Source organism: Lycium ferocissimum, chromosome 5 (assembly GCF_029784015.1).
Source record: "Lycium ferocissimum isolate CSIRO_LF1 chromosome 5, AGI_CSIRO_Lferr_CH_V1, whole genome shotgun sequence".
Classification (NCBI taxonomy): Eukaryota; Viridiplantae; Streptophyta; class Magnoliopsida; order Solanales; family Solanaceae; genus Lycium; species Lycium ferocissimum.
The window spans coordinates 55222986-55249262 of record NC_081346.1 but is presented as its reverse complement, the minus strand read 5'-3'; the positions used below and the strand labels follow the sequence as shown (position 1 = coordinate 55249262).

The window sequence follows — 26277 nt, the reverse complement described above, 5'->3', positions numbered from 1 at the left end:
GCCATTGAAAGACTCCGAGCTGTTTGTTGTGAGCATGCCCCATCTTTTTCCTCAAGCATGAAGCGTCCATTTTTCAACATCGAGCTTCATCAACCAAACGTATGGATTCACTCACCGACTCGATTAGATCCATTTTGGCCTCATTTTCGTTGCCGATGCTCCATCGTGTAGCCTTCTCCACATCAATTTGTTTAGAGTGCCATTGTGAAACGTTGATTGCAAATTCGCCTTCAAGTGCCTTAAACAATAGCGATGGTAAACAAAGGGAGGCTGCCACCCCGGTAAATTATCCATATTATGCAATATGCCTTTATGACGATCAGACAAAGACGATATGCGGTATTTCGATCCTTAATAACATGAGTTTTCAAACGGGTCAAAAAGATCCCCCCATGTCGTTGCTCTCGTTAGCGGCAATTGCGAAAGCAAGAGGAAATATTGACCCATTGGCATCCATTCCTATTGCAATTAGAGCTGATGTCGTAGGCACCATATACATGCGTACCATCTATGGATATCAATCGGTCTACAGTGAGCAAAACCATCAATGCATGGTTTGAATGTCCAAAATACGAAGTTGAAGATTTTACCCTCTATAAGTCGCCACTCTACAACAAGATTCAGGATTAAAATGTTGTAGAGTCGCCATATACCTTGGCACGATCAAAAGAAGTATGCCAATTTCCAAAGACCATCTCAAAAGCGCGTCTACGCCCGAGAAATCCCTTTCTGTTGCTTATAGTTTTACTATATACGGCTTGAACGTTTCGAATACAATCTTTAATGGGGAACCTGCACAAGTTTAAACAAACAACATTTAGTAATAATCTTTCAATTGATATAAGACATATAATGTACTAGGTAGGATAATTTACCTTGGCGTTTCGGCAATGTCTTTAAGTAACACTTGAGAAATCATGTTTGTATCAAAATTATAATGATCTGCTCGATTTTCTTCCATATCACAAGTGTGTCTTTCGCGAAATTTTGTGATAGCCCACATACCATCAGGCTTAACAATTCCCCGAAGCAACCACTCACAGCCTTGATACCGTCATCTACAAACTAGCCTCCATATCTTTGAGGTTGATTGATCAACCTTAAACTCTCTCATGTCCTTAAAACAATAAATTTTGACAGCCCGTTGCAAAGCTTTTTTGGATGCGAACAACATTCCCTTTGCAAGGTAGCATCGATCTTTGTTGAGATCCTTAGGTTCAATCCAGTTTTTAAGCGACTATCATAATCTTCTCTTGTGAAGACAAATGCATCATCACGACCCTGCAGGCTATCAAGATAAGGGATATTGTTAGAATGCCACTGAATTGGGCTTTCAGAAGTTATGTAATCTTTTATCGAAAATTTTATTAAAGATTGTGGTGGCCCATCTGTTTTACGTATTTTAAATAAATCATTAACAAGTAATATTAGTTATGTAATCTTTTATAGAAAATTATATTAAGGGTTTTCAATCCTAAGCTACGGGTTATGAATCCTAAACTAAGGGTTTTCATTCCTAAAATATAAAGATAAGTCAAATAATTAACAATTAGTTAGCATACAATTAGTATAAATAATTAATAAATAAACAAATAACTAACAAATCAAATAATTAACAAGTTATTATCAATATATTTAATAAATAAACAATTAAGTAACTAATCAAAAAATTAATAAATTATTATCGTATATTTAACAAATAAACAATTAATTAACTAATGAAACAATTAAGAAATTATTAACAAATAAACAATTGGCTTAACAAAAATAAAATAAATAATTAGCCAGTCTAACAATTGAAATGGCTAGTCTAACAATTAATAAATACTTAAGTCGCTAATCCAATAATTAACAAATACTAAATAAACAAGCAATAAATAATTAACTAATTAACAATAGATAAACAAATTAAAAAAAAAATGAAAAAATGGGCAGTCCCAACAGTGCACGGACTGCCCAAAAACGCAAAAAAAAAAGAAGCAAAACGAGTAATCCACCACAGTTATACAATGACCATGCTTAGGGTAATAATATATTTAACAATGTAATAGAAAATTCGTAGTGAAATACCTAGATTGAAGCTTTTTTTGAGTTTTTGAAATGTGTTATACGCCGCTCTATTCCGAAATCCAACCTTAGAAACTTGTTCCTACACTTCAATATACCAAGAATATTGAGTTTTGGATTGAAAAATAACACGAAATTATTGTTTTAAGGGGGTTGGACCACTGAAAATTGGGGTTAATGGCGGGTGGGGGACGGAGACGTCTGTGGTGGGGAAGATGGAGGGACCGGTTTATGGTCCTCCATTCACGCACGGATTTCGTGCGTGAAAGGCCCAATCTGCAATTTTGCAGTTTGGTCCTTTCACGCACGAAATTCGTGCGTGAATACTACTAATGTCTTTTTTTTTTTTTGCACTAGTTTGGTTCAACTTTTTATTTTTTGTGCTACTTAAGTCGCGGATTACGAGCTGAGCCTATCCCCCTAAAAAGTACTCCCCTGTTTCAATTTGTTTGAACCTATTTCTTTTTTAGTCTGTATCAAAATGAATGATCTCTTTTCTAATTTGGAAATAAATTCACTTTATGAATGATTTACAGCCACACAAATTTTCAAGGCTTATTTTGAACCACAAATTTCAAAAGTCTTTCCTCTTTCTTAAATGTCGTGCCCAGTCAAATTGGTTCATCTAAATTGAAACGGAGGGAGTAATAGCCAAGGTGGGGTTGCTTCTGCATGGAAGCAAGTCAGAAAAAGTCAAACTCCCAGAATTATAAAGTTGTCCGGTAATGGTTCAAATTATGTATTCATTCTTCAAAAGCAGAATAAAAGATATGGAGAAAAACAATATTTGTGTCACAAGTCTAGTAGTTATAATACTTCTCTTGCCATTCGCTAATGCAACCTTATCAAGGCCTAAAACAAAAAAACACTTTGTGTTAGTTCATAAGGCATGCCATGGAGCCTGGTCCTGGTACAAAATTATAGCATTGATGAGATCTTCAGGACATAATGTCACAGCTCTTGACTTAGGTGCTTCAGGAATCAACCCAAAACAGGCCCCCGAAATTCCACATTTTTCTGAATACTTGAGTCCGCTAATGAAGTTCATGGCTTCTCTTCCTGTAGATAAAAAGGTAGTTCTTGTAGGCCATAGCCTTGGTGGACTTGCTATTTCTAAAGCCATGGAAACCTTTCCAGAGAAAATTTCAGCTGCTGTATTTATTGGTCTAATGCCTGGTCCAAATATCAATGCAACCACTCTCTACATTGAGGTACCAATTTTTCATATTCCCAACTTTAATAATGAGTGATCTGTTATGTTTGAAACTAAATGTAGTTCGTTACAGTTATCCAATGCAGTAGTAGGTCAACTTGATAATCGTGTCATATACGAGAATGGACCTTCGAATCCTCCGACTACCTTCATCCTAGGTCCGAAATACTTGGCAAATAATGTTTACCAGCGGAGTCCATTTCAGGTAAGCAAATCATAATACAAATATATATTGTAATTGAAATTGTCTACGTATATGTTTTGTTATTCTGGTCTAAAGTGACTTCTTTCGCCAAAAATTATTAGTAGGCATCACCTACTGAAAGATTTTATTAATAGTTTATCCAAATTAAAGATCTATTCAAGTACTTAATCGCAATTTGAAACTGATTTAAATCGATTTATTTTTTGTTCTTGGTGTTAGGATTTGATGCTGGCCACTACTCTAGTAAGGAAAATATATTTTTACAGTGTGGAAGATGTTTCTAAGGAGAGCTTTCCAAAAAAAGGTATGGATCAATTAGACGAGCGTATGTTGTGACTCCTGAAGATAAACTTCTAAAGAAGAAATATCAACAGTTGATTATTGAAAAAAATCGACCTGATGAAGTGAAAGAGATCCAGCGCTCTGACCATATGGTCATGATGTCTAAGCCCCGTGAACTTTTTAAATTTCTTCTGAGCTTTGCTCACAAGTATGAAAAGCTTCTTGATAATTATAGCTTAATTCAGCCTATGATTTCATATCCAAGAATAAAGTATCCTGCAGTAATGTCATAAGCTGAAGAGTGAGTTTAATTCAATACTAAGTTATTGGTGTAGTTATAGTTAATAGTTGTTTACTAAGAAGAATAAGGGGAACAAGTGTAAGACTGAGAATAAAACTTCATTTAAACTATACACGACCACATAGCTAAGAAGGGAGGCAACAATTCACATATTTGATGCATTTGTATGGCGATCTCAGTTCTTTCACTTGTTTTCTTTCGTTGCAATTTCAGTATTTGGAATTTCTTCCATCAATAAACGACCTATAATACCTGTAATTAAAGAATTTTACTATTTTAGTTCAACTTGGTGTGTTGGAATAACAACACTTTCCTTGGCTTGTGGGTAAATAAGGAGTATATGTTTGAAGGAACGAGGTTAAGGTGATAGATGAAAGATTGAATAAACATGAAGCAAGATGGGACTGAAACGATCAGCGATTTGACAAATTGAAACTCTCATGCTACTATCACAACTGAGCTGACTCAAATGCAATTTGCTGATAAATCAATTAGTAATGGAATTTAGTCTTAAAGGATACACAATTATACCTGGCTAATGACAACAAGTTAATAGATTTATAAACTATAATTCATATCATTAACGGATCGGAGTAATCATAGAATGTACTGACCCACTGACACTTAATTATCAAAATTCACAAGGTCCATCCCGTGAACATGAATAGAACAATATTAAGAAAAATAAGATTCACACAGTTGCAAAATTATTGGACGGGCGCCATGCGTCGGCCGTTGGGTGCATGTATGGCATTTGCGTGGACACTTGAGGCATAAGTCTCGCGAGGCAAGAGCCCCAAATGTACGACCAAGGTGTTTTGTGCTTGTCTCGCTCCGAGGCGAGTCCCATGCAACGCGAGTTTCAAGGCTGCCTTTTAAAATATTGTTTGTCCCTTGGAAGTAAGCCTGTTAACCGGTTTAACCGACCGGACCGGTAACCGGTTAGGGAACCGGCTTTGTTTCGGTTAAAAAACCGGAACCGTTTAACCGGTTCGGTTTATCGCTTGAAACCTCAAACCGGAACCGGTCCGGTTAAAAACCTTCAAAACCTTTTTTTTTTTTTTTTGTATTATATATATATATATATATATTATAGTATTTATTAGTATATTGTAGGTATATTTACATATGTTATACAAGTTTATAAGTAAAGTTTAAATATTTATCGACTAACGGCAAAGAAGAAGAATTAAAGAATACGAATATACGTGTATACATATATATATTAAGTTATATGCTTAAGTTAACACTATATACTACATATACCTAAAATATAGTAAGAATATATGTATATATATCAATATACGTAGGTTACATATATATATATATATATATATATATATATATATATATATACTATATATACTTATAACTTATATTATAACTTATGTTATTTATAGCTTAATTGTTTTCTAAGTTTATAAATTTGTATATACGTATATATATATATATATATATATATATATATATATATATATATATATATATATATATATATATATATATTATATATATATACTTATATATATATCAATATATGTATCGGTATACTTAGGTTATATAACTTAATATATATAAATATGTTTAAGTTATATATAACTTAATATATATTTTTTAGTTATTTTAGTTATATATATATATATATATATATATATATATACTATATATTATAAGTATATTCTTAGTATATTTTAGTTATTTTTCAAGTATATAACTTTCTAATTTTTAATTTAAGTATATTCTTAGTATATTTTAGGTATATTCCTAACTTTATAAAAGTAAAAATATGAACACAAGTAAATAGAAGAAATCTCAATGAGTCATATATTTTATTCATTCTTGGATAACATTTATTTGCAAGTTGTAATTTTTTTTAACTTACAAATAATACATGAGTAGTATAGAAATAGTCGAATAATAAAATCACCAATTTTGAACCATTTCGTTAATTTCCTCCACATTATATTCGGTCATGGGAATATCTTCAAAGTCTTCCATTTGGTCCGGTCCACTAGCTATCAAATCTTCAATTTCTTCCTCTTCGCCTTCCTCCGCTTCTAAGTTTTGGTTGCGTCGCTCCGATCTAATCCAATCGCGAATGCACACTAGTACTTGCAAGCTAAAGCCGGATAATGAATGTCTATGGTCTCCAATTTGCTGTCTTCCTTGGCTAAATGCGCTCTCCGAAGCCACGGTTGATACTTGAACCGTAAGGATATCTCGAGCCATTCTTGAGAGTATCGGATAACTTGCCTTGTACTTTTTCCACCATGCTAAGACGTCCAAGTCATCCAGTTCCTTGATATCCACATTTGGTTGCATCAAATAAAAGTTATATTCATCAAAGTTTGCACTAGAAGAAGAAGTTGGCTGTGAATGTAAAACTTTTAAACCCGACAAGCCCTTTTTGCTACTCTGAGAAGTAGTAGGGCGTGGAGCAACGGGTGTAGCACGTTCTTCCAAACTACAATAATGAGTAAAATTTTTTCTAAACTCATCATCAATAGTGAGTTCGGCTTCAGCTAAAGATGGTTGAACTCCCGCTTCAATTTCTAAAAATGTATAAATTTGACCAACCAAATTTTTAGTATAAGACATTTTTAAACAAGGATTTAAAAGAGAACCCAATATAAATAAAGTTGGGATGGGAAAAAAATACTTCTTAAATTTGATTATCATTTCAAAAATAGACACTTGATAACCGAGTTTATGTTTATACTCTTGTAAAACTCTAGCTATTTCCGCTAAGTAGGCTAAAATTTCGGTTACCGTGGGATAGAATTGTCTAGAAAAGCAAGAGTTGTATTATAAAAATTTTCTAAGAGCTCAACACATTCTTTAACATCTTCCCAATGCGAAAAATTTAACCAATAATCACTATCAAGTATTATATTTGTTGTGAATTTGTTGTATGGGAATCCTATACTCATATGCTTGTTGTAGCATAATGTAAGTGTAGTTCCACCTAGTCTCAATTTCTACTTGAATTTTCCTAGGTCTAAGGTTATTTTCCACACAAGCATTCTTAAAATCTCTAATTCTTCCCCTATTAGCATTACAAAAAAAAACGCAACCGCATTTCTAACTTTTTGAATAGAATCGTCAAAATAGTCAAGACCATCTTTAACAATTAAATTTAAAATGTGACAACTACATCTCACATGAAAAATATTTTTAGGGGAGGGTTTAATTCTCTCTTTAAAAGACCAATCGCCTTTGTATTATTAGAAGCATTATCTAAAGCAATACAAAGTGTTTTTCTATAATCGTTAAAAAATCTCATAATAGTAGACATTGAATCCGCTAAAAATTTTTCATCGTGACGACCTTTTCCTTCATCATATAAAAAAGCTATAATTCTTTTTTTGTATAACCCGGATTGTCATCAACCCAATGACATGTAATAGCAAAAAAATCTAACTTGTTAAGACTAAGACCCAAATCGGCGGTAAGACAAACATTACAATTTAAAGAATTAAATACATGGCGCAAATAAAATCTATATTTTTTAAACAAATCTATAACATCGGCTCTACAAGTACTTCTAGGAATACCCTCAAATAACGGATTATAAAACGTTGAATGTAAGTAACAAACCCCATACCCGATGGAAAGGAAAATGGTAAACAATCATAAGCTACCATTTTAGCTATTTCTACACGCTCTTTTTTCTTGTCATACTTAAAATTCCTACCGGTTCATGGGTCTATCGTCATTTGAATCCCCCCCACATTTGAACCCGTTTGCTCTCCCCAAACATCCATATGTTTGGTTCTCATATGACCATTTAGTGTACCCGTTCCACCATCCTTACCAGTTCCTTACTTAAAACTAAATACTTGTCCACATAGGGTACATGTAGCTGATTGATTTTCCCTATTCTTAGTCATAAATTTCCAAACTTTAGCTGTTGGCTTACGAGTTCTAGGCGGTTTGTCTTGTGTATGTGATTGTGCAGGACATGTATCTCCTATGAGATTTTCGGGGGTTGTGTTTCATCATCATCATCTAAGTCTTCATTAGAAGTGTCGGTAAAATGTTGTTGCATTGCCTCATGACCTAAAAAAGTGGATTATTTCCTCCAACATCAATACATAAATTAGGTGTTTCTTCCACAAATGTTTCCTCATTAAGCCCACGCCTAACAATACCACTACTACTACGGCACCACGTCTTAATCTCTTTGACATTATTAAATAGAATTAATTTAAATAACAATCAAATAAATCACAACAAATTAAATTGCGTAAATTAAATTGCGAAAAATAAATTGCTAGAATTAAATTGCGAAAAATAAAGATAGAGTTGGAACGAAGGTACCAAATTGCCGGATTAATTTCCAACAAAGTGAAGGCGGCTAGAATTGCAAATCCACCAAAGTTACTTCGATTGTTGCAAAATCACCAACTCCACCAACAATATTATAATTGCAAAATTAATAATTGAAACTATAATAAGACTTTGTAATATTTATTTGAGAGAAATATAAAGTGACTAATTATTGCAAAGTAACTATAATTGAGAGATTGAGATTTGAGAGAAAGAGAAAAGTGAATTGGTGTGAATTAAAATGAAAATGAAGAAGGGTTTATATAGGGGTGAGGGATGGGTTAAAGTGTTAAAAAAAAAGTTTGGGGGGTTGGGGGGCCAAAAATTAAGTATTTGATGCATTTGGCAACGACCATTTTTGCAAATGGACTAGTGCCAATGGTCCAATTTCGCCATTAACCAACATTTGTTAAAAAAAAAAAAAATAAAATTAATTTAACCGGGTTAAACCGGTCCGGTTTGATTTCAAAAAAAAATGGGAACCGGACCGGTAAAAAGAATTAACGATTAACCGAAAACGGTTAATTTCTCTACCGTTCCGATTTTTAATGTCGATTCGATTTTAACGGTTCAAGCAACCCAGGTTGATTTGAACTTACGATAGCCAAATTTAAATTTAAATTTTTTTTTTTAATTTAACCGGTTAAACCGGTCCGGTTCGGTTTTACCGGTAAAAAAATTAACGGTTAACCGGAACCGGTTCTACCGGTTCCGGTTCTGGTTTTTACCGGTCCGGTTCCTATTTTAACCGGTTTAACCGAACCGGTTGACGGGCTTACTTGGAAGATTGAAAATGAATTTCTAAGTTTTGATTTTAGAAATTAGTTGTATCATAAGGTGGCCCCAAAGGACCCTTTGAACGATTGGATGTAAATCCGGCAGATGAAGTGGATGAAATTGAAGGATCAGATCACATGGTCATAATGTCAAGTGTCAACTGTCAAGCTTATTGAGATTTTTGTTCATTTTCTGCACGTTGTCAAAAGATTTTACACTTTGTTTCAGTTTATTTGACACTATTTCCTTACATACATTCCTATGAGTACATCTAACTTTTAAACTTTGATATTTTTCAGTAGTCACTCAACTGCTGGTATTTATCTTAAAACGTAACTTTTCTCTTTTGTAATAGAAAAGTCACTTAATTATTACCATTTTCACCTATAAAATCATTCAATTAATTTAGGTAATATTTCTGATAGATATTGTTGAGGTGGAATTTTGTTAAGCCAAACTTTTTAGAAATAAAAAGTTATCTATTTTAACCAGTAAATTGGCGCGCTCCACTTTTTCGACACACTAAACTTAAATAGGTTGAATATATATAGTTAAAATGGATAGTGTTTTGTTTTTTAAGAGTTTGGCTTAAAACAAAATCTCACGTCAACAATATCTACCAATATCACTTGAATTAGTTGAGTGACTTTGTAGATGAACTGACAATAACTGAGTTAGTTTTCTATTACAAAACAAACAAAAATGACTTTCTTAAATAATTGTCATTGGTTGCATGATCATGTAAGAAATCAACTCTTTAAACTTTACATTTTACATATCATTTTATTATCACAAAATGATACATTTAAAACTACAAGTATCCAATGTCTTTTTTTTTTTTCCCCTTAATGTCCATGACCAGTCAAACTTTCACCTAATATGAAGTGATTTCCCATCTCCGGTAAACCGCATAAATATTCTTGTAAAGCCCTAAAGAATAACCATGATCTTAAGAATGAGTAACAAATGACTTCAAAATTTTCCAGTACTTCAAGTAAATTGTTATAATTTGTTTGAAAATTTTGAGCCTGTTCATCCTGCATAGTGCATTGGAAATCTTTTTTCGATTTTTTTGGTAAATGAATGATTTCAATTATAACCAAAAGTGAGAGTTACAAATCCAAATAGGCACAAACTACCGATTTCTCAAGACTAAAAAACTGGCTCTGCAATGAGAGCTTACAAAATCAACTCAAAACTGATACAAAATCAAAGCTATTACAAACTCAAGTCTAAACATCAAAAGTAAAGGCTAACAAATAACAAAACTAACGGAGAAGGAACTCAGCAAGTCACAAGCAAGTACTTCTAGGATGGAATTGAGCATTCCAGTGGATAAAGCCATTTTCTGAGTTTTCATCCTTGAGGGTGGATGTGGATTGCAATTTCTCTGCAAACCCAGTCAGCCTAAAAAAATGCTCTTCTGAAATATGATGCCATTTCTTTCTCTCAAGATAGATGCACACACAGTTGATGATTGCTCCCTGTCCACATTTCTGCTTTGCCCAAGAACAGGCCTATAGTACTTCACTTTGCCAATCCCCAATTATTTTTGAACTCCCAGCCACACTAACGGTCTTTCCCATAAGCTCCTGGTGACAGGACAATACAGGTGGTCAAGAATCATTAATGTTAAGCTGCAGAAGGCGCAAGTCGAAGGGATCTGAATCCCAATTTTGAGAAGCCTGTCAACAGTGGCTAGTCTGCTCAACACTGCCAACTAAAGAGTGAACATGTGCCTAGGATGAATGTTGGGGTGCAAGATGATTCTCTTCCAGGGTACTTTCTGATACAGGGGCGGATTTAGTCACAGCCCAGGGTCTTCACCCGAACACCCTGAGCAAAAAATTATAGTGTATAATTAAAGTAAATTTTCTGTGTTCATGTACATATACTAACTTTTGAACACCCTGAACAAATGCAAAAATATAAGTCAAGTGATCCAGTTATTTTTCCGAACACCTTGAGTAAATTCTGGATCCACTACTGTTCTGATAGAGTGAACCAATGAGAGGTATTTATTTTTGATAGAAAAGTCTTGATTCTAGATAAATGTAGAAGTCACCCTATAGTGTAGTTGACTGCATGACATACTTCCTAGCCTCAATAATCTTTCTCACAATCCGTGTAGCATTACTAGGGATGTTACAAGAATCAACAATGGACTGTTTTATATAATAACTATGAACCCATTCAGAGGCGGATCTAGGATTTAAACTCTTGGGGTTCAACCTTTTAAATTTTTTAGCATTGAACCATTATATTTTTAAAGTTATGAGTTCATATCTACTATTTATTGTAAATTTAGTAAATTTTTACATATAAATTTGTACACCGCATCAAAAGTTTGGGGTTCAATTGAACCCCAAATTATAATGCTACATCCGCCTCTAAACCCATTTAATCCAAAGATGGTTTTTTTCTCAGCTAAGGACATGAGTTTCTTCACTATGACTGCCCTATTCCAAAGGCAAAGATTTATCATATTTTGCCCACATGCAACTTTAGGAATACAGGTTTTCTCCCAGGAAATCAAGGCTTTATTTTTTTATTTTTTTAGATGGAAGTAGAACCAGCCCATAAGAAAGATCTACATACTCTCTCAATCATTTTCATGACTTTCTTTGGCAGAAAAAAAATTTGAGCTCAATATGTCTGCATGCCAAAGAGCACAATGGTAGTCAGCTATAGTCTACTTGTATAAGATAGTAGTTTAGAGGACCAACACCTAACCCTATCTGTATTCTTTTCCACTAAGGGAAGATACTAAGCTATGGACAGTTTTATGTAAGGGAGTGGAACTCCTAGGTATTTGAAAGGTAGTATCCCTTCAATAAACCCTAGTGTGTTAAAGGTTTCTTTTTTCAGATCAGGCTGGACTCCCGACATTTAAATTGAGCTTTTGTCCACATTTGCCTGCAACTGTGAGGCAGCTAAAAACCTAGTAAAAGCCTCTTGTAGTCTCTTAGTACAAGGCAAATTCAGCTTTACAGAACATTAAGAGATCATCATCAAAACATATATGGATGACACCCAATCTCTTACATCTGGGGTGGAATTTACAGAGCTAATTGGTGGCCAGTAGATTCAGCTCTTTCTGTAGGTACTCCATTTTTATGACAAACAAATAGGGTGACATAGGGTCACCCTACCTGATCCATCCTTTTTCCTTTGAATGGCTTTGATAGTCCACCATTGATTACTAAGCAAGAGGTCACTGAGGATATGCATTCCATTACGCACATAATAAATTTATAAGGGAAACTTATAGTTGAGCCATCATATTCTTTAAGAAACTCCACTTAATGGAGTCATACGCCTTTCTCAATTCTATTTTCATGACACGTCTAGGAGATAACCCCATTCTTGAATAATTTAAATAGCTCGTGACTGAACATGATGTTATCTATGATGCTCTTACCCTATATAAATGTTGGCTGAGAAAGACTAATAATGGTGCTAATGACACCCTTGACTCTGGTTGTTTGGACCTTGGTGATGATTTTATAGAATGTGGTACAGCAGGCTATTGTCCTATTATCCTTAACCTGAGTAAGAGTGGCAATATTTTGCACCACGGTAACAGCAATGCCACTAAAAGATTTAAGAATTTTGTCAGAATGGAAGAACTCTTTAACAGATCTAAGTGTATCAGCTTTAACAACATCCCAATTCTTGGTAAAGAACTCAATATGATATCTATCTACACCTTGGGCCTTTGTCATGGGGCATGTCCTTTATAGCATTAAGCTCTTTTTGATCAGTAACAAATCTAATCAATTCATACTTTTGTTGGTAGGCTAGGCATGGTCCTTCTGATTGTCACTGAGTTTGGATAGGGTAGTTCAACAGCAGAAACTCCCACCAAGTAGGTGACAAATGCCATAAATTCTGCCTCAACCTGATAAGGATCACTGAGTTTAACACCAGCAGCATCATAGAGAGAGGTAATTATATTCTTGCTAGCCCTGATTTTGCATTGGGCATGAAAATACTTAGTGTTGGCATCTCCACAAGTGATCCAAGTAGCCATGAATTTCTTTCTAAGTGCTTTCTCCTCCACACTACTCCACTTTAAGATCTCTGTCAAAAGGTGTTTTTTGATCGATCAACAACTGTTCTAAAGGTTGGGCTGCAAGAGCTGTCTGAAATATCTCTAGAGATTGCGTAGTATGTTGTAACCACTGGTTGTAAGAAGAAAGATAAGAATTGAGTCCCTTTAATATCTCCTTCAAACTCTTCAATTTCATCCATAAGTTGAGCATAGCAGTACAATCATGGTTTTGAGTCCACACAGAGGATAAATACTGGAAAAGTCCTAGTTGTTCATGACAGTAGTGAACATCTTGAATGGCTTAGGGTGGGTATTTACAAGAGGGCAGCAGTGGATAAGCATTGGAGAGTGATAAGAGCCCCCTGGGTTCAGAAATTCAGCTTCCACATGCCCATATGATTAAAGTCATTGGAAGTTGCCTAGGGCTCAGTCAATTTTAGAGTATACACTAGTGTTGTCCTGCTGCTTGTTGCAGAATGTGAAATGCCAACCTGTTTACTTTAAGGGGGTGAGTTTCAAAATATCAACATAATCCATAAAATCTTAAGTTTCAGCAACAATGACTAGTGAGCCAAGCCTATCCTCTGAAGAGAGTATTGTGTTGAAATCCCCAGTAATGAGCCAAGACCTTTGAATAGTATTTACATATTGAGTGAGATCCTTCCATAACTATTGCATTTGTTGTGCTTCAATCTTTGCATAGATTACAGTGAGATAGGCAGAGAACACACTAGTATCCACCTTGCAATGTATGCACTACTTAGTGATGGATAAAATATGCATACATGAGGTTTCCATAGAAGCCATACCCTCCCATTATAGGCCATGGGGTAGTTGCAGCAGTGATTCCATTCTTGAGATAATTTCCTCAGAATATTTTGACACTTGTGTTCCTTTATTCTTGTTTCTTAAGCACCCTATAATATCAATCTTATACTTTTTACAAAAATATCTTTAACTCTTTCTATTTCAAGGTCTGATTCAACCCTCTAATATTTTATGTTGTGACAATCGGTAACGACCTGTTTGGTCGTTATTGCACTTTTGACCCAGTTGCCCCCGTTGACCTTTCTTCGAGCCCTGTTAGTATGATTTTGACCCCCGGGGATAGGCGACATAGTTCCCGAGGAAATCGGGTGAGTTTTCTTGTGAGTTATGATAATTAGAACCTTAAAGTGAAAAACCTTTGATCAATAGTTGACTATTGGATTAATGGTCCTTTATCAGAAATCATCGATTCCGTGAAGTTTGGAGGGTTGATTATGACTTAGTGGGGCATTTAGTTTGGTTCTCGAGGAACCCAAGAGCGTTTTGTGCTAAGGGTTGGAAAGTTGATTTTTGGCCGTGAAGGTTTGACCCGGTCAAATAGACTTCCGATGGGAATTTAGAGACCATGAGTGAGTTCGTAATTTGTTTTTATGTATGTTTGCATATCTGTTTTGTATTTGGGAGGTCTCAGGTGGATGTCGGGATTTGGGGTTAACTTGGTGAAAAAACAGAATTTCACTGGTTTTTGGTGTCTCGCCCCAGTGGACCCGCGCCGAGGCTTGGTCTGCAAGGGCGGAAGTTATGTTGTTTTACTGAAATACACCCAAGCGGATAGTCCTCTGCCTCAAGCGGAAGATCTTTGAATCAGAGTCATTAAATGCCTAATTCGAACCATTTATTTCCCATTCCCAAAATTAATTCTTCAAGTGACTCAAGGACGATTTGAAGTGACTCAAGGACGATTTGAAGTGTTTTTTGAATGTATTCATCTTGGGGTAAGTCTCTTCTACCCTATTCTTGATTATTTACCTTCCTAAGCTTGAAATCTAAGGTGAAATCCGGAAGCTAGTTGGGAAAGATGAGTCTTAATCTCAAACTTGTTAATTGAATATTAGGCTATGAATGTGAGATTAATGATGGATTTGTCTAAGCTAAGCAAGAAATTATCACTAAATAGTACTAATAAGCTTGAATCTCTGATTTGAGTTGAGAAATTAATTATGAAAAATTAGGGTTTATGCCAAAGATGGGGGTTTTCTCTTGAATGATGAAATTGATCAATAATTGAGCTTGATTAGCAATTGGAGAGTGGAATTGACCTTCTAGAATGTTGGGTCACCAATTCCACTTTTGAATACTCGTTTTACCCTTGTGGGCTCGATTTCCCCTCTCTTTCTTAGTTTATTTTTTATTCGAATGTATATGGGCACCGGTATTCCCTATTTCTAACTTAGATTCCGATAGTGACTATGAGTATTCGGAGGCTCTTCGGAAGGGAAAGGCTCAAATTTGAAGGTTCGTGGCACCAACTTGGCATTGAGGTAGTTTACAGCTTATCTTTCGGTTAGACTTCAATTAGCGAAGCATATGTAGGAGTTACTCATTGACGGAGAAATCATGTTAAGCCTTCGGGTATGTAGTTGGGATGGATATTCTTAGGTTGGTATTGTTGATGACTTTGTTGGTTTGTCGCCTCGTTTATCATGATTTGGCTTATTGCCATATGTGTGATGTTGGGCTTGTTTCTTATTTGTCATGTTGTTGTTGTGATACGTTCGTCTCTCACTTATCTTGGCATTTATCATGGATAGGGAAGAGAACTTGATTTGGTATTGATATTGTGATATGGGCTTATGTAGAGGCACGATTGAGATTTGATATAATTACACTTGAGATTGATATCTTGCTTTGCATTCATACTCATTTTATATGATGCATTGAGTGGTTGGTACTGCTGGTGTAAGTGAGAAAGGAACATATGAGATTATGGACAGTTTGACATGGAAGCCACCTCTGGGCTGTGTGTGGAGTGACTTGTGTTGTGGAAGTCACCTCTAGGCTGTGTATGGAGTGACTAGTACATGGACTTCGCGGGTCCCCCATGGGTCATGACTATCGAGACGTGGAGGATGTCCATCCGTAGCATATGTGTACGGAGACAGAGAGTTGGATGGTTCATCTCATTGCATTGCATATGCACTCATTTATCTCATTTATATATATATATATATATATATATATATATATATATATATATATATATATATATATATATATATATATATATATATATATATATCATTTGATTTTGCTTTGGTATATCACCTCGTTGTTCGATCTTGGACTATGTTATGATTGTACTTGACTGCTCGCATGCCTATCTTTCAGTTCCTTTCTTTATATATGTTATCTAACTATTGTTGGCCTATAATACCTACTTGTACATGGTGTTTGTACTGATACTATCTTGCTGTACTCTTTTTTACGAGTACAGAGTTCGTAGCAGGCCCCTCCTCCGCACCTCGTTAGTGATCCCGAGGCTCGGCTTAGAGTGACCAGGGTGAGCTTTTTATGGATCTCGCTGCCCAAAGACTCTTCTATCCTACTGCCTTTATTTCTTATTCTGAGATAGATTTATTATTCAGACTTGTATTTCTAGATTTATGTATTTAGTTGCTCTTGTACTATTCTGACTAGATCCAGGGATTTATGTTGTACTATTCCGTATATTTAGTTATTTATGATTTGAGACTATTTTATCTTCTTATTTACTTACTTTTGTTTGTGTTGGTCGTTGAATAAGGGAAGGATTCACCTACCATATGGGTTAGTGTGGGTGTCGGCTCAACCCATGAGCTGGATCGTGACAAGTTGGCATCAGAGCCCTAGGTTACCTGGTCTATAAGTACAAGAGCATGTCTAGTAGAGTCTTGCGGAGCAGTACGATGAGCTCTGTACATATCTGCGAGAGGCTATAGTACATTTAGTAAATTTTGAATTCTTTCATTCTTTCGTGCTACTTTATTCGAATTGGTATCTGATTCACTTCTACTTTCTCAGAGATAGTGAGGACACGTGCTACCATTACTAGGGATGAGGTGACCGAGCTCGCCATTAAGGTGCCAGAGGATGTGGTGCCGCACCATCCAGGGGCGGGGCCCCTACGGCTAGTCAGAGGCATGCTAGATTAGCATCTCCAGAGCCAAAACGCCAGCCTGCATGTGAGCATGCAGTTGAGGAAGGGCTGGGACCAACTCAGACTCATCCTGAGGTGATTTCTACTACGGTGCTTCAGGACACCATGACTCGTATTCTGCTACATTTTGATGGACAGCATGCCATAGGTGGTACCGCCACTCCACTAGTATCGCAGACTAGAGCAAGAGCGCAGACTCTTGAGCAGGGCCAAAGTCTAGGGATGCAATCTACTGCTGCCATGGCCCCTCGAATTGATGGGATTCGAGTACTTGTTGGTGCTCCTAGGCCTGTTTCTGGGCCAGTTATGACAAGTGGAGATCAGGAGCTAATTAGTAGATTTTTAAAAATGGAACCACATTCTTCAGTACACCGAGTGAGGATGCGTATAAGTTTGTGGTACACATACATGAGAGATTGTATAAGATGGGGATTGTTAGGTCCCATGGGGTTGACTAGGTGTTCTATTAGTTGCATGGGGACACGAAGACTTCGTGGAGGTCCTTCATTGATTGTCGGCCAGTTGGGTCGCCTCCACTATCTTGGGCGCAGTTTTATCAGGAATTTATAGAGAAATACGTTCCCCATACATTGAGGGACCAGAGGATAGATGGGTTTATCCACCTACAGTAGAGAGGTATGTCTGTATCTGTGTATGAGGCTTGATTCCTGTCCTTGGCGCGTTATACTACACAGTTGATTCCTACCCAGACAGAGAGAGTCAGGAGATCTATGGGGGAACTGGTACTTCCGTTACATGTAACGTGTCTTTAGCTTGTCACCATAGATGCTTCCTTTTCAGTCCGTGGTAGACCATGCCGCCAGTATTGAGTCAGCTAGGGCCCGAGCCCATAGTGAGGGTAGTGATAAAAAGCTCCGTTAGTATGGTAGCTACAATGTGACGGCTTTTAGAGGTGGGGGCCAGTTATCTAGACCTTATCAGTCACATTCCAGCCACCCTATTCAGCCAGCGCTACAGACTTCTTCAAGTGATCCTTCGAGGTAGAGTGGGTATAGTTCAGGGCAGGTTTGTAGAGGCTCTTATTCTCGGCTAGCCGATCGATAAGGTTACACCGGTTCTTCAGCTTCAGTGTTTTAGCCCCCGCCATCTAGAGCTTGCTATGCATGTGGTGATACCGGGCATATTTCTAGAGAGTGCCCTAGTAGAAGGTTCCAGATTCTAGACTCCTAGTACTCTGGCATCTTCTGGTAGCCAAGGTGGTTCTTCTAGTAGAAGCGGTGCTAAGATAGGCTAAGGTGGTTCGCAGTCCTAGTGGTTATCAGTCAGGTAGGGGTGGTTCTTAGGCTTCCAGAGAAGGAGCTCAATCCGACCAGAGTGCCGTGGTGGTGCCTATTGTTACACTTTTCCTGGCAGGTCGGAGGCTGAAGCATTAGATGTTGTTATCATAGGTACCATTTTTGTTTGTCACTGGGCTGCTTTGGTCTTATTTGATCCAGGGTCTACTTTTTGTTATGTGTTTGTTTATCATTTTGTGGGTTAGGATTTGGTTTGTGATCGACTCGACGTACCTGTTCACATGTGTACTTCGGTTGGAGATTTGACAGTGGTTGATCGAGTCTATCGATCCCGTTTAGTTACCTTTATGGGTTATGACACATGGGTAAATTTGGTGATTCTAGATATGATAGATTTTGACATCATTTTGGGCATGAGTTGGTTGTCCCTTTACCATGAGATCTTAGACTATCACACCAAGACAGTTATTAGCCATGGCGGGTATTCCTAGACTTGAGTGGCGGAGTACTCCTAGTCTCGCCCCGAAGAAGATTATTTCCTACCTCCGAGCGAAGAAGTTAGTTGATAAAGAATGTTTGGCTTACTTGGCCCATATTCGTGATACCAGTTTTGACATTCCCTCACTTGAGTCTGTGCCTATTATGGGCTAGTTCACGGAGGTGTTCTTTACAGATTTATCGGGTATGCCACCCGATCGTGACATTGACTTCTGCACTGATCTAGAGCCGAGCAGTCGCCCTATTTCCATTCCGCCATATAGGATAGCATTGGCCGATTTGAGAGAGTTAAATGAGCAATTGCAAGATCTTCTGAGTAAGGGTTTCATTAGACTGAGTGTCTCCCCTTGGGGCTCTCTTGTGTTTTTTGTGAAGAAAAAAGATGGGTCGATGCGGATATATATTGATTACCACCAGTTGAACAAGGTCACCATTCAAAATAAGTATCTTATTCCCCATATTGATGATTTGTTCGACAAGCTTCAGGGTGCTTCAGTGTTCTCCAAGATTGATTTGAGGTTAGGTTATCACTAACTGAAGATTTGGGTTGAGGATATTCCAAAGAAGTCCTTTAGGACTCGTTATGGTCAATACGAGTTCCCTGTTATGTTGTTTGGGCTTACGAATGCCTGACAGCTTTCATGGATTTGATGAATGGCATTTTCAAGCCATACCTAGATTCCTTCCTCATAGTTTCATTGATGATATTTTGGTGTATTCGCGAAGCTAGGAAGATCATGAGCGTTATTTGATGATTGTTCTTGGTTTGTTGAAGGAAAAGAAGCTTTATGCCAAGTTTTATAAGTGTGAGTTTTGGCTTGATTCTATGATATTCATGAGCCACGTGGTGTTAAAAGATGGGATTATGGTTTATCCCAAGAAGATTGAGGCTGTTAGAGATTGGGCGAGGCCCACTTCAGTGGCTGAGATTCGTAGCTTTGTGGGTTTGAGGAGTTACTACCGTCGATTTGTGAAAGGGTTTTCTTCAATTGCTTTTCACTTGACTTGATTGACTCAAAAGGAGGTACCTTTCCAGTGGCCCGATGCCCGTGAAGAGAGCTTTCAAAATCTCAAGACCTTGTTGACTACATCCCCAATTTTGGCATTACCCGTGGAGGGTAAGGATTTCTCCGTGTATTGTGATGCGTCGCGTGTTGGTTTGGGCACCATGTTGATGTAAGAAGGCAAGGTTATTGCTTATGCTTCTAGGCAGTTGAAGATTCATGAGAAGAACTACCCTACTCATGATTTGAAGTTGTTAGTGGTAGTCTTGGCTTTGAATATTTGGAGGCATTACTTGTATGGGGTCCATTGTGAGGTATTAATCGATCACCGCAGTCTACAACATGTGTTCAACTAGAGGGATCTCAATTCTAGATAGCGTAGATGGATGGAGCTACTTAAGGATTATGATATCACCATTTTATACCATCCGGGAAAAGCTAATGTGGTAGCTGATGCATTAAGCTAAAAGGCAGTGAGTATGGGCAGTTTAGCTCGGTTGATTGCTATGGAGCGTCCTTTAGCCATGGAGGTTCAGAAAAAGGCTAACAGTCTTGTATGACTTGATATTTTGGATCCAGTCAGGGTTTTAGCATGTGTTAAGGTGAGGCCGTCTCTTTTGGAGCAGATCAGGGCACAGCAGTTTGATGATGCTAAGTTGTGTATGATTCGTGATAAAGTGTTGAGTGGTGAGGCCAAGGAGGCCATGCTTGATGATGAAGGGGTCTTAAGGATCAAGGGACATGTGTGCGTTTCTCATGTGGGTGGTCTGATTCACTTGATATTAGAGGAGGCTCATAGCTCCAGATATTCTATTCATCCGCGTGAGATCAAGATATATCGTAATTTGAGACAGCATTACTAGTGGGGCAGGATGAAGAGAGATATTGCAGATGTCGTCACTCAATGTTTGAATTTCCAGCAAGTTTAGTATGACACCAGAGACTTGGCGGTGTGCTTCAGAGGATGCTACTCTCGAGTGGAAGTGGGAAAGCATAGCCCTAGATTTTGTTGTGGGTCTTCTGAAGACCTTGGGTAAGTATGATTTGATTTGGGTCATTTTGGATATGATTTGATTTGGGTGATTGTGGATAGGTTGATTAAGTCTACGCATTTCATTCTAGTCCAGATTACTTATAATGTAAAGAAATTGGCCAAGACTTGTGGGATTGCATGGGGTTCCTATTTCCATTATTTCAAGCCGAGGTACTCAGTTTACCTCTCATTTCTGGAAGACTTTGCAGAATGAGTTGGGTACTCAGTTAGATCTTAGCACCGCATTTCATCCACAGACCGATGATCAGTCCGAGAGGACTATTCAGGTGCTTGAGGATATGTTGAGGGCTTGTGTTATTGACTTTGGTGGTCATTAGGACCAATTCTTACCATTGGCAAAGTTCTCATACAACATCAACTACTATTCGACTATTGATATAGCGCCATTCGAGGCTTTATATGGTAGGAGGCATCGTTCTCCGATTGGGTAGTTTGATGCATTTGAGGTGCGACCTTGGGGTACGAATTTTCTAAGGGAGTCTTTGGACAAAGTGAAGTTGATTCAAGAAAAGCTTCTGGCAGCTCAGAGTAAGCAAATGGTGTATGTAGATCGGAAGGTTTGAGATTTGGAGTTTATGGAAGGTGAGTAGGTTCTTTTGAAGATTTCACCTATGAAAGGTGTTATGTGATTTTGGAAGAAGGGCAAGTTGAGCCCTAGGTACATTGGCCTATTTTAGATTCTTCGTCGTGTTAGTGCAGTGCCTTATGAGTTAGCTTTGCCACCAGGCTTATTAGGTGTTCTTCTGGTATTTCATATTTCCATCTTTGAAGAGATACCATTCAGACGGTTCTTATATCATTCATTAGGACTCTGTGTTGCTTGATGAGAATTTGTCTTATGAGGAAGAGCCTATAGTGATCTATGGATAGGCAAGTGAGAAAGTTGAGATCAAAAGAGATAGCTTCAGTTAAGGTGCAATGGAAGCACCGTTTAGTTGAGGAGGCCACATGGAGACCGAGTCCGATATGTGTACTAGATATCCGCAATTATTTATCGACTCAGGTACTTTTCCTCAGTTTCTTTCCTTTGTCGTTCGAGGATGAACGGTTGTTTAATTGGTGTCTGATATAATTATCTATTTATTCGTAATTGTACTTTTGACCCATTTGTCCCCGTTGACCCTTCCATGAGCCCTGTTAGTATGATTTTTACCCACGAAAATGGGCCACACGATTCCTGAGGTAATCGGGCGAGTTTTATTGTGACTTATGAGGATTAGAACCTTAAAGTGAAAAATCTTTGACGAATAGTTGAAAATAGGGTTAGGTTAAATGCATATCGGTGTCTCGTCTCTCTATGCAAAATCCTAAAAAGAGTGAACCATACTTTGATGACGGTGGCCGACGGCCAACCACCATCGGCCAGTGGTCATATATCAATTGCCTCTTGTTCTCAATTTTCTCCACTAAATCCCTCCGCAGATATGAATACAAACCCTACCCCAGTGGTCAACATAGGCAAAACCCTAGACAAAACCCTAACTTACACAACTCTTGTTAATTCACAATAGATGAACATGAACATGCAAACATCTAAGAATGATGTTGAACCTATAGAGATCAAACCTGTGGAGTTAAAAGATGGTAAGAGAGTGGTTAGATGGACGGAGGCTGAAGTTTTACGCATGAACTCCATTGAAGAACTCGATTATGCAGTTGTGGGCAAGTTCTCTCATGGTTGGCTGGAGTTGGAAGAATTCGGAGTACAAAATCCTAAACAATGTGGGGTCAAAGGTGATTGTAGAATTGGTTTATTTAGACATCGTCATATTCTAATGAGATTCGATCATTTGAAAGATTTTATTAGGATGACATCTAAAGGAGTTCATAACATTCACTCAAAGGATGGATATTATTATCCGATGAGGCCATTGATATATGATCCAATGTTTAAGGTGGAGGAAGAAACAACTAAAGCAATGGCATAGATTTCCTTTCCACATCTGTTACCTACTTTTTTTGTTAAATAATCTTTGTTTTCACTGGCATCTGCTATAGGTAAGCTATTACAATTGAATATGGCTATGATCAATAAAACTTGACCTAGTTGTGCTAGGGTTAAGGTTTTAGTTGATCTAGTTGCTGATCTCCCAGATTTTGTGACTATGGAAATTGTTGATAAGGAAAATAAAAAGACTAGGGATGTGGAGGTTAAGATACAATAAGATGTGTTGCGAAAGTACTGTAAAAAGTGTAAGCTTCAGGGACATAATGAGGAGGGATGTAGAATACTTCATCCAGAATTGAGAAGTACTCACAATTTTGATAAAGAGGTGGTGGATAAGCAGCAGAAAGGAGAGGTTATTCTGAAAACTGATGGAAGTGCATGGAATAAGGTCAAACATGACAATTTTTTAACTCGGGGAAAAGTTTTTGGGAATGCATTCAAATTGAATTTTGTCAAAGATAATAGAGTTTTGGCAAAGGCCAAAAGTCCAAGGAAATCCAATGAAACAATTAGGGTCAGAGGTAGCTATTCAAAACAAGTTTGATGTTTTGATCAATTAAGAGGAGAAGAATGAAAAAGATCTTTGAAGATTGTATTAATCAAAATTTCATAAAGGATGATTTTGTAAAGGATAAAGAGGAGGAGAAGACCTTTGATGAGACAACATTTGATGAGCAGGAAGGTGAGGATCAAGTTAAAAATGCTGCAAGTGATATTGACATGAGGGAGAATCTTAATGCAGGAGAAAAAGACATGGTGGAAGAGCTGGAGTGGGCTCCTGCTTTAGATATGGTTGATCAACAAGCTTTATCTCCCTCCTCTAAATGGGGTGATAGAGTCGAACATGAGATGTTAGATGAGTAAGAGGAAGGTGAGGTTGATTTAGTAGAGAATTTGCATTTGAAGATAATCAGAAAGGGGAAGACTCTAATAAGGAGCTGGCTGATATATGAAGTAATCTGTGTCAAAATACTGATGTGGAGATAGAAAACATGGTTCAAGATGCTAAAATTATAGATGCAGTTGTGGATCATCAGTAGATTTATGATGTGGAACAATCACATGAGAAACTAGATGGTGATGTCCAATCAAAATGGTATCCTCCAAAATCACCAAAGGGTATATTAATGGAATTTTGTCCTTGTAGAGGCTAGTAATTCAAGTGGTGGGCAAGTGTCACTATTGAAGAAGAGTTCTCCAATAAGAAGTTTTGCATGATTTAGTTTCCCACAATATTATAGAGGAATACGGGATTCCTTTGAATGAAATCATGGAAGATAATATGATTAAAGATAAGGAAGAAGCAGATCTAGCTCCTGAGTTATCTCCTAAAACTGTAGCAAAGGGTGGTAAGAAAGGAAGAAACAAAGAGCAAGTGAAGCACATGTACCTGTTAGAGTGCTACCAAAGAGAGCTATCAATAAATTCAATGTTAAATGATGATGAAAGCCTTCATATGGAATATTAGGTCAGTAAGGACTCAACAAGCTGTTTAGATTACAAATGTTGCACATACATCACAAATTTTGTTTCATAGCATTGATGGAATCTTTTCAACAAGTTAGATGTACTGATAAGTACCAAAGAAATCTAGAGATGAATCATGATGGTGTTAATTGCTTAGGAAAAATCTGGTATTTTATTGTTGATAATATGAAAATGGAGGTGATTTCTGATACTATTCAACAAGTTTCTTTGAAGTTGATGCTACTTGATCAAAATAAATCCATGGTTATCACATTTATTTATGCAAAATCTGATGAAGTGGAGAGGCTACAACTGTGGGAAGACATTTATCATGTGGCCGCTTCTATTAATCTTTCATGGTTAGTTGGAGGAGATTTCAATGTTGTCTTGCATGAAGAGGAGAAGATAAGAGGTAATCCTGTCCAACTTCAAGATTATGAAGATTTGGCCTTTTGTGTCAATTCTTGTGAGTTGTCAGAAACGGGTTTCAAAGGGAGTCATTTTACTTGGTGGAATGGGAGAGGAGGTGCGGATTTGAAATACTTGACAGAATTTTCATCAATTATCAATTTTAGCAATGGTTTGCACAAGTTGAAGTTGAACGTCTCTCTAGGACTAGTTCAGATCATGCTCTATTACTTATCACTTTTGGGGGAGTAAGGTCAAGATGTGATAAGGCCTTTTGAATTCTTAAAGTTTTAAACAAACCATCACGATTTTCTGAATGTTTTGAGAAATAACTGGTCTTTTGAGTTATCAGGAAATCCTTTAATATTGTTTAAGCAGAAATTGAAACAATTAAAAAGGATTCTATCTGCATGGAGTAAAGAGGTTTATGGTGATATTTTTAAGACGTTGATCATTAGAGTGGAAATTGTCAGGATTAAGGAAGAACTTTTTGAGACAGATCCATCTCCTTTGAACAAAATGGTCCTCCAACAGGCTTAAGCAGAATTAAAGAAATACTTACATTTTGAGGAGGAATTCTGGAGACAAAAGGCAAATGTTACTTGGTTTGTAGAAGGTGATAGAAATACTTGATATTTTCATAATCTAGTAATGGTAGAAGGAAGAGGCTGCAAGTTAAAATAATTACGGATGCTAATGGAATCTGGCTAGAGGATGTTTCACAAACAGCTAGTGAAGCTGAATCTTTCTTCAAAAAACAGTTTTCTCAGTAGAAGGAGGCTGTTGATTTCAGTTTACTGAATCTTATTTATGAAATGGTGGCTGAGGAAGATAATATTGCTCTTGTTGCTTTGCCTGATATGGAAGAGGTTAAACATGTTGTTTTTTCCATGAATGGAGACAGTGCATGTGGTCCTGATGGCTTTTCAGGAACATTTTTCCAATTCTGCTAGAATATTGTGGGGACTGATGTATTGAATGTTGTGCAAGCATTTTATGAGGATCACACTCTTCCAAAGTCAGTTAATCATGCTAACTTGGTGTTGTTGTCTAAGAAGCAAGAAGTGGAAACCTATGCAGCATTAGGCCTATTAGCTTGAGTAACTTCATTAACAAAGTTATTTCAAGGGTTGTGCATGGAAGGTTGGAAAGTATTCTGGCTAGATTGATATCTCCAAATCAATCTGGATTTGTGAAGGGAAGAAGTATAATTGAAAATGTGTTGCTTACTCAAAAAGTTGTTACAGACATAAGGAAAAGGGGGAAGCCTGCAAATGTTGTGATTAAACTTGATATGACGGCAAAGGCCTATGATAGGGTGTCCTGGCTTTTCCTAATCAGAGTTCTTAAGAAAATGGGATTTACAGATGTTTTAGTGGATATGAATTTGAGACTTATTGCAAACAATTGGTATTCAATGATGTTAAATGGATAACCACGTGGATTTTTT

At 37.0% G+C, this 26277-nt stretch overlaps 2 protein-coding genes and 1 pseudogene across 2 annotated transcripts; all 3 read left to right on the top strand.

The window, feature by feature from the left end:
- Nucleotides 1-2801: 2801 nt before the first annotated feature.
- LOC132058424 (methyl jasmonate esterase 1-like) lies at nucleotides 2802-16706 on the top strand (annotated as a pseudogene).
- A 1217-nt stretch (nucleotides 16707-17923) lies between these two features.
- Nucleotides 17924-20813, top strand: LOC132057831 (uncharacterized). The gene is made up of 5 exons (XM_059450425.1): nucleotides 17924-17935; nucleotides 18694-18813; nucleotides 19722-19886; nucleotides 19968-20064; nucleotides 20530-20813. The coding sequence occupies exons 1-5, from the start codon at nucleotides 17924-17926 to the stop codon at nucleotides 20811-20813; spliced, it is 678 nt and encodes a 225-aa protein (XP_059306408.1).
- A 3735-nt stretch (nucleotides 20814-24548) lies between these two features.
- On the top strand, nucleotides 24549-25367 carry LOC132057830 (uncharacterized). Its single transcript, XM_059450424.1, has 2 exons — nucleotides 24549-24999; nucleotides 25180-25367. The coding sequence occupies exons 1-2, from the start codon at nucleotides 24549-24551 to the stop codon at nucleotides 25365-25367; spliced, it is 639 nt and encodes a 212-aa protein (XP_059306407.1).
- The last annotated feature ends 910 nt before the right edge of the window (nucleotides 25368-26277 follow it).

Coding starts and splice junctions, on each gene's coding strand:
- LOC132057831 (XM_059450425.1), top strand. Junction 18,814..19,721: donor TTATGGGTTATGACACATGG/GTAAATTTGGTG, acceptor GGTTTGTTGAAG/GAAAAGAAGCTTTATGCCAA. Junction 20,065..20,529: donor TTTGGCATTACCCGTGGAGG/GTAAGGATTTCT, acceptor TTTTGGATCCAG/TCAGGGTTTTAGCATGTGTT.
- LOC132057830 (XM_059450424.1), top strand. CDS start 24,549: ATGAATCATGATGGTGTTAATTGCTTAGGAAAAATCTGGTATTTTATT. Junction 25,000..25,179: donor AATTATCAATTTTAGCAATG/GTTTGCACAAGT, acceptor TTGAGTTATCAG/GAAATCCTTTAATATTGTTT.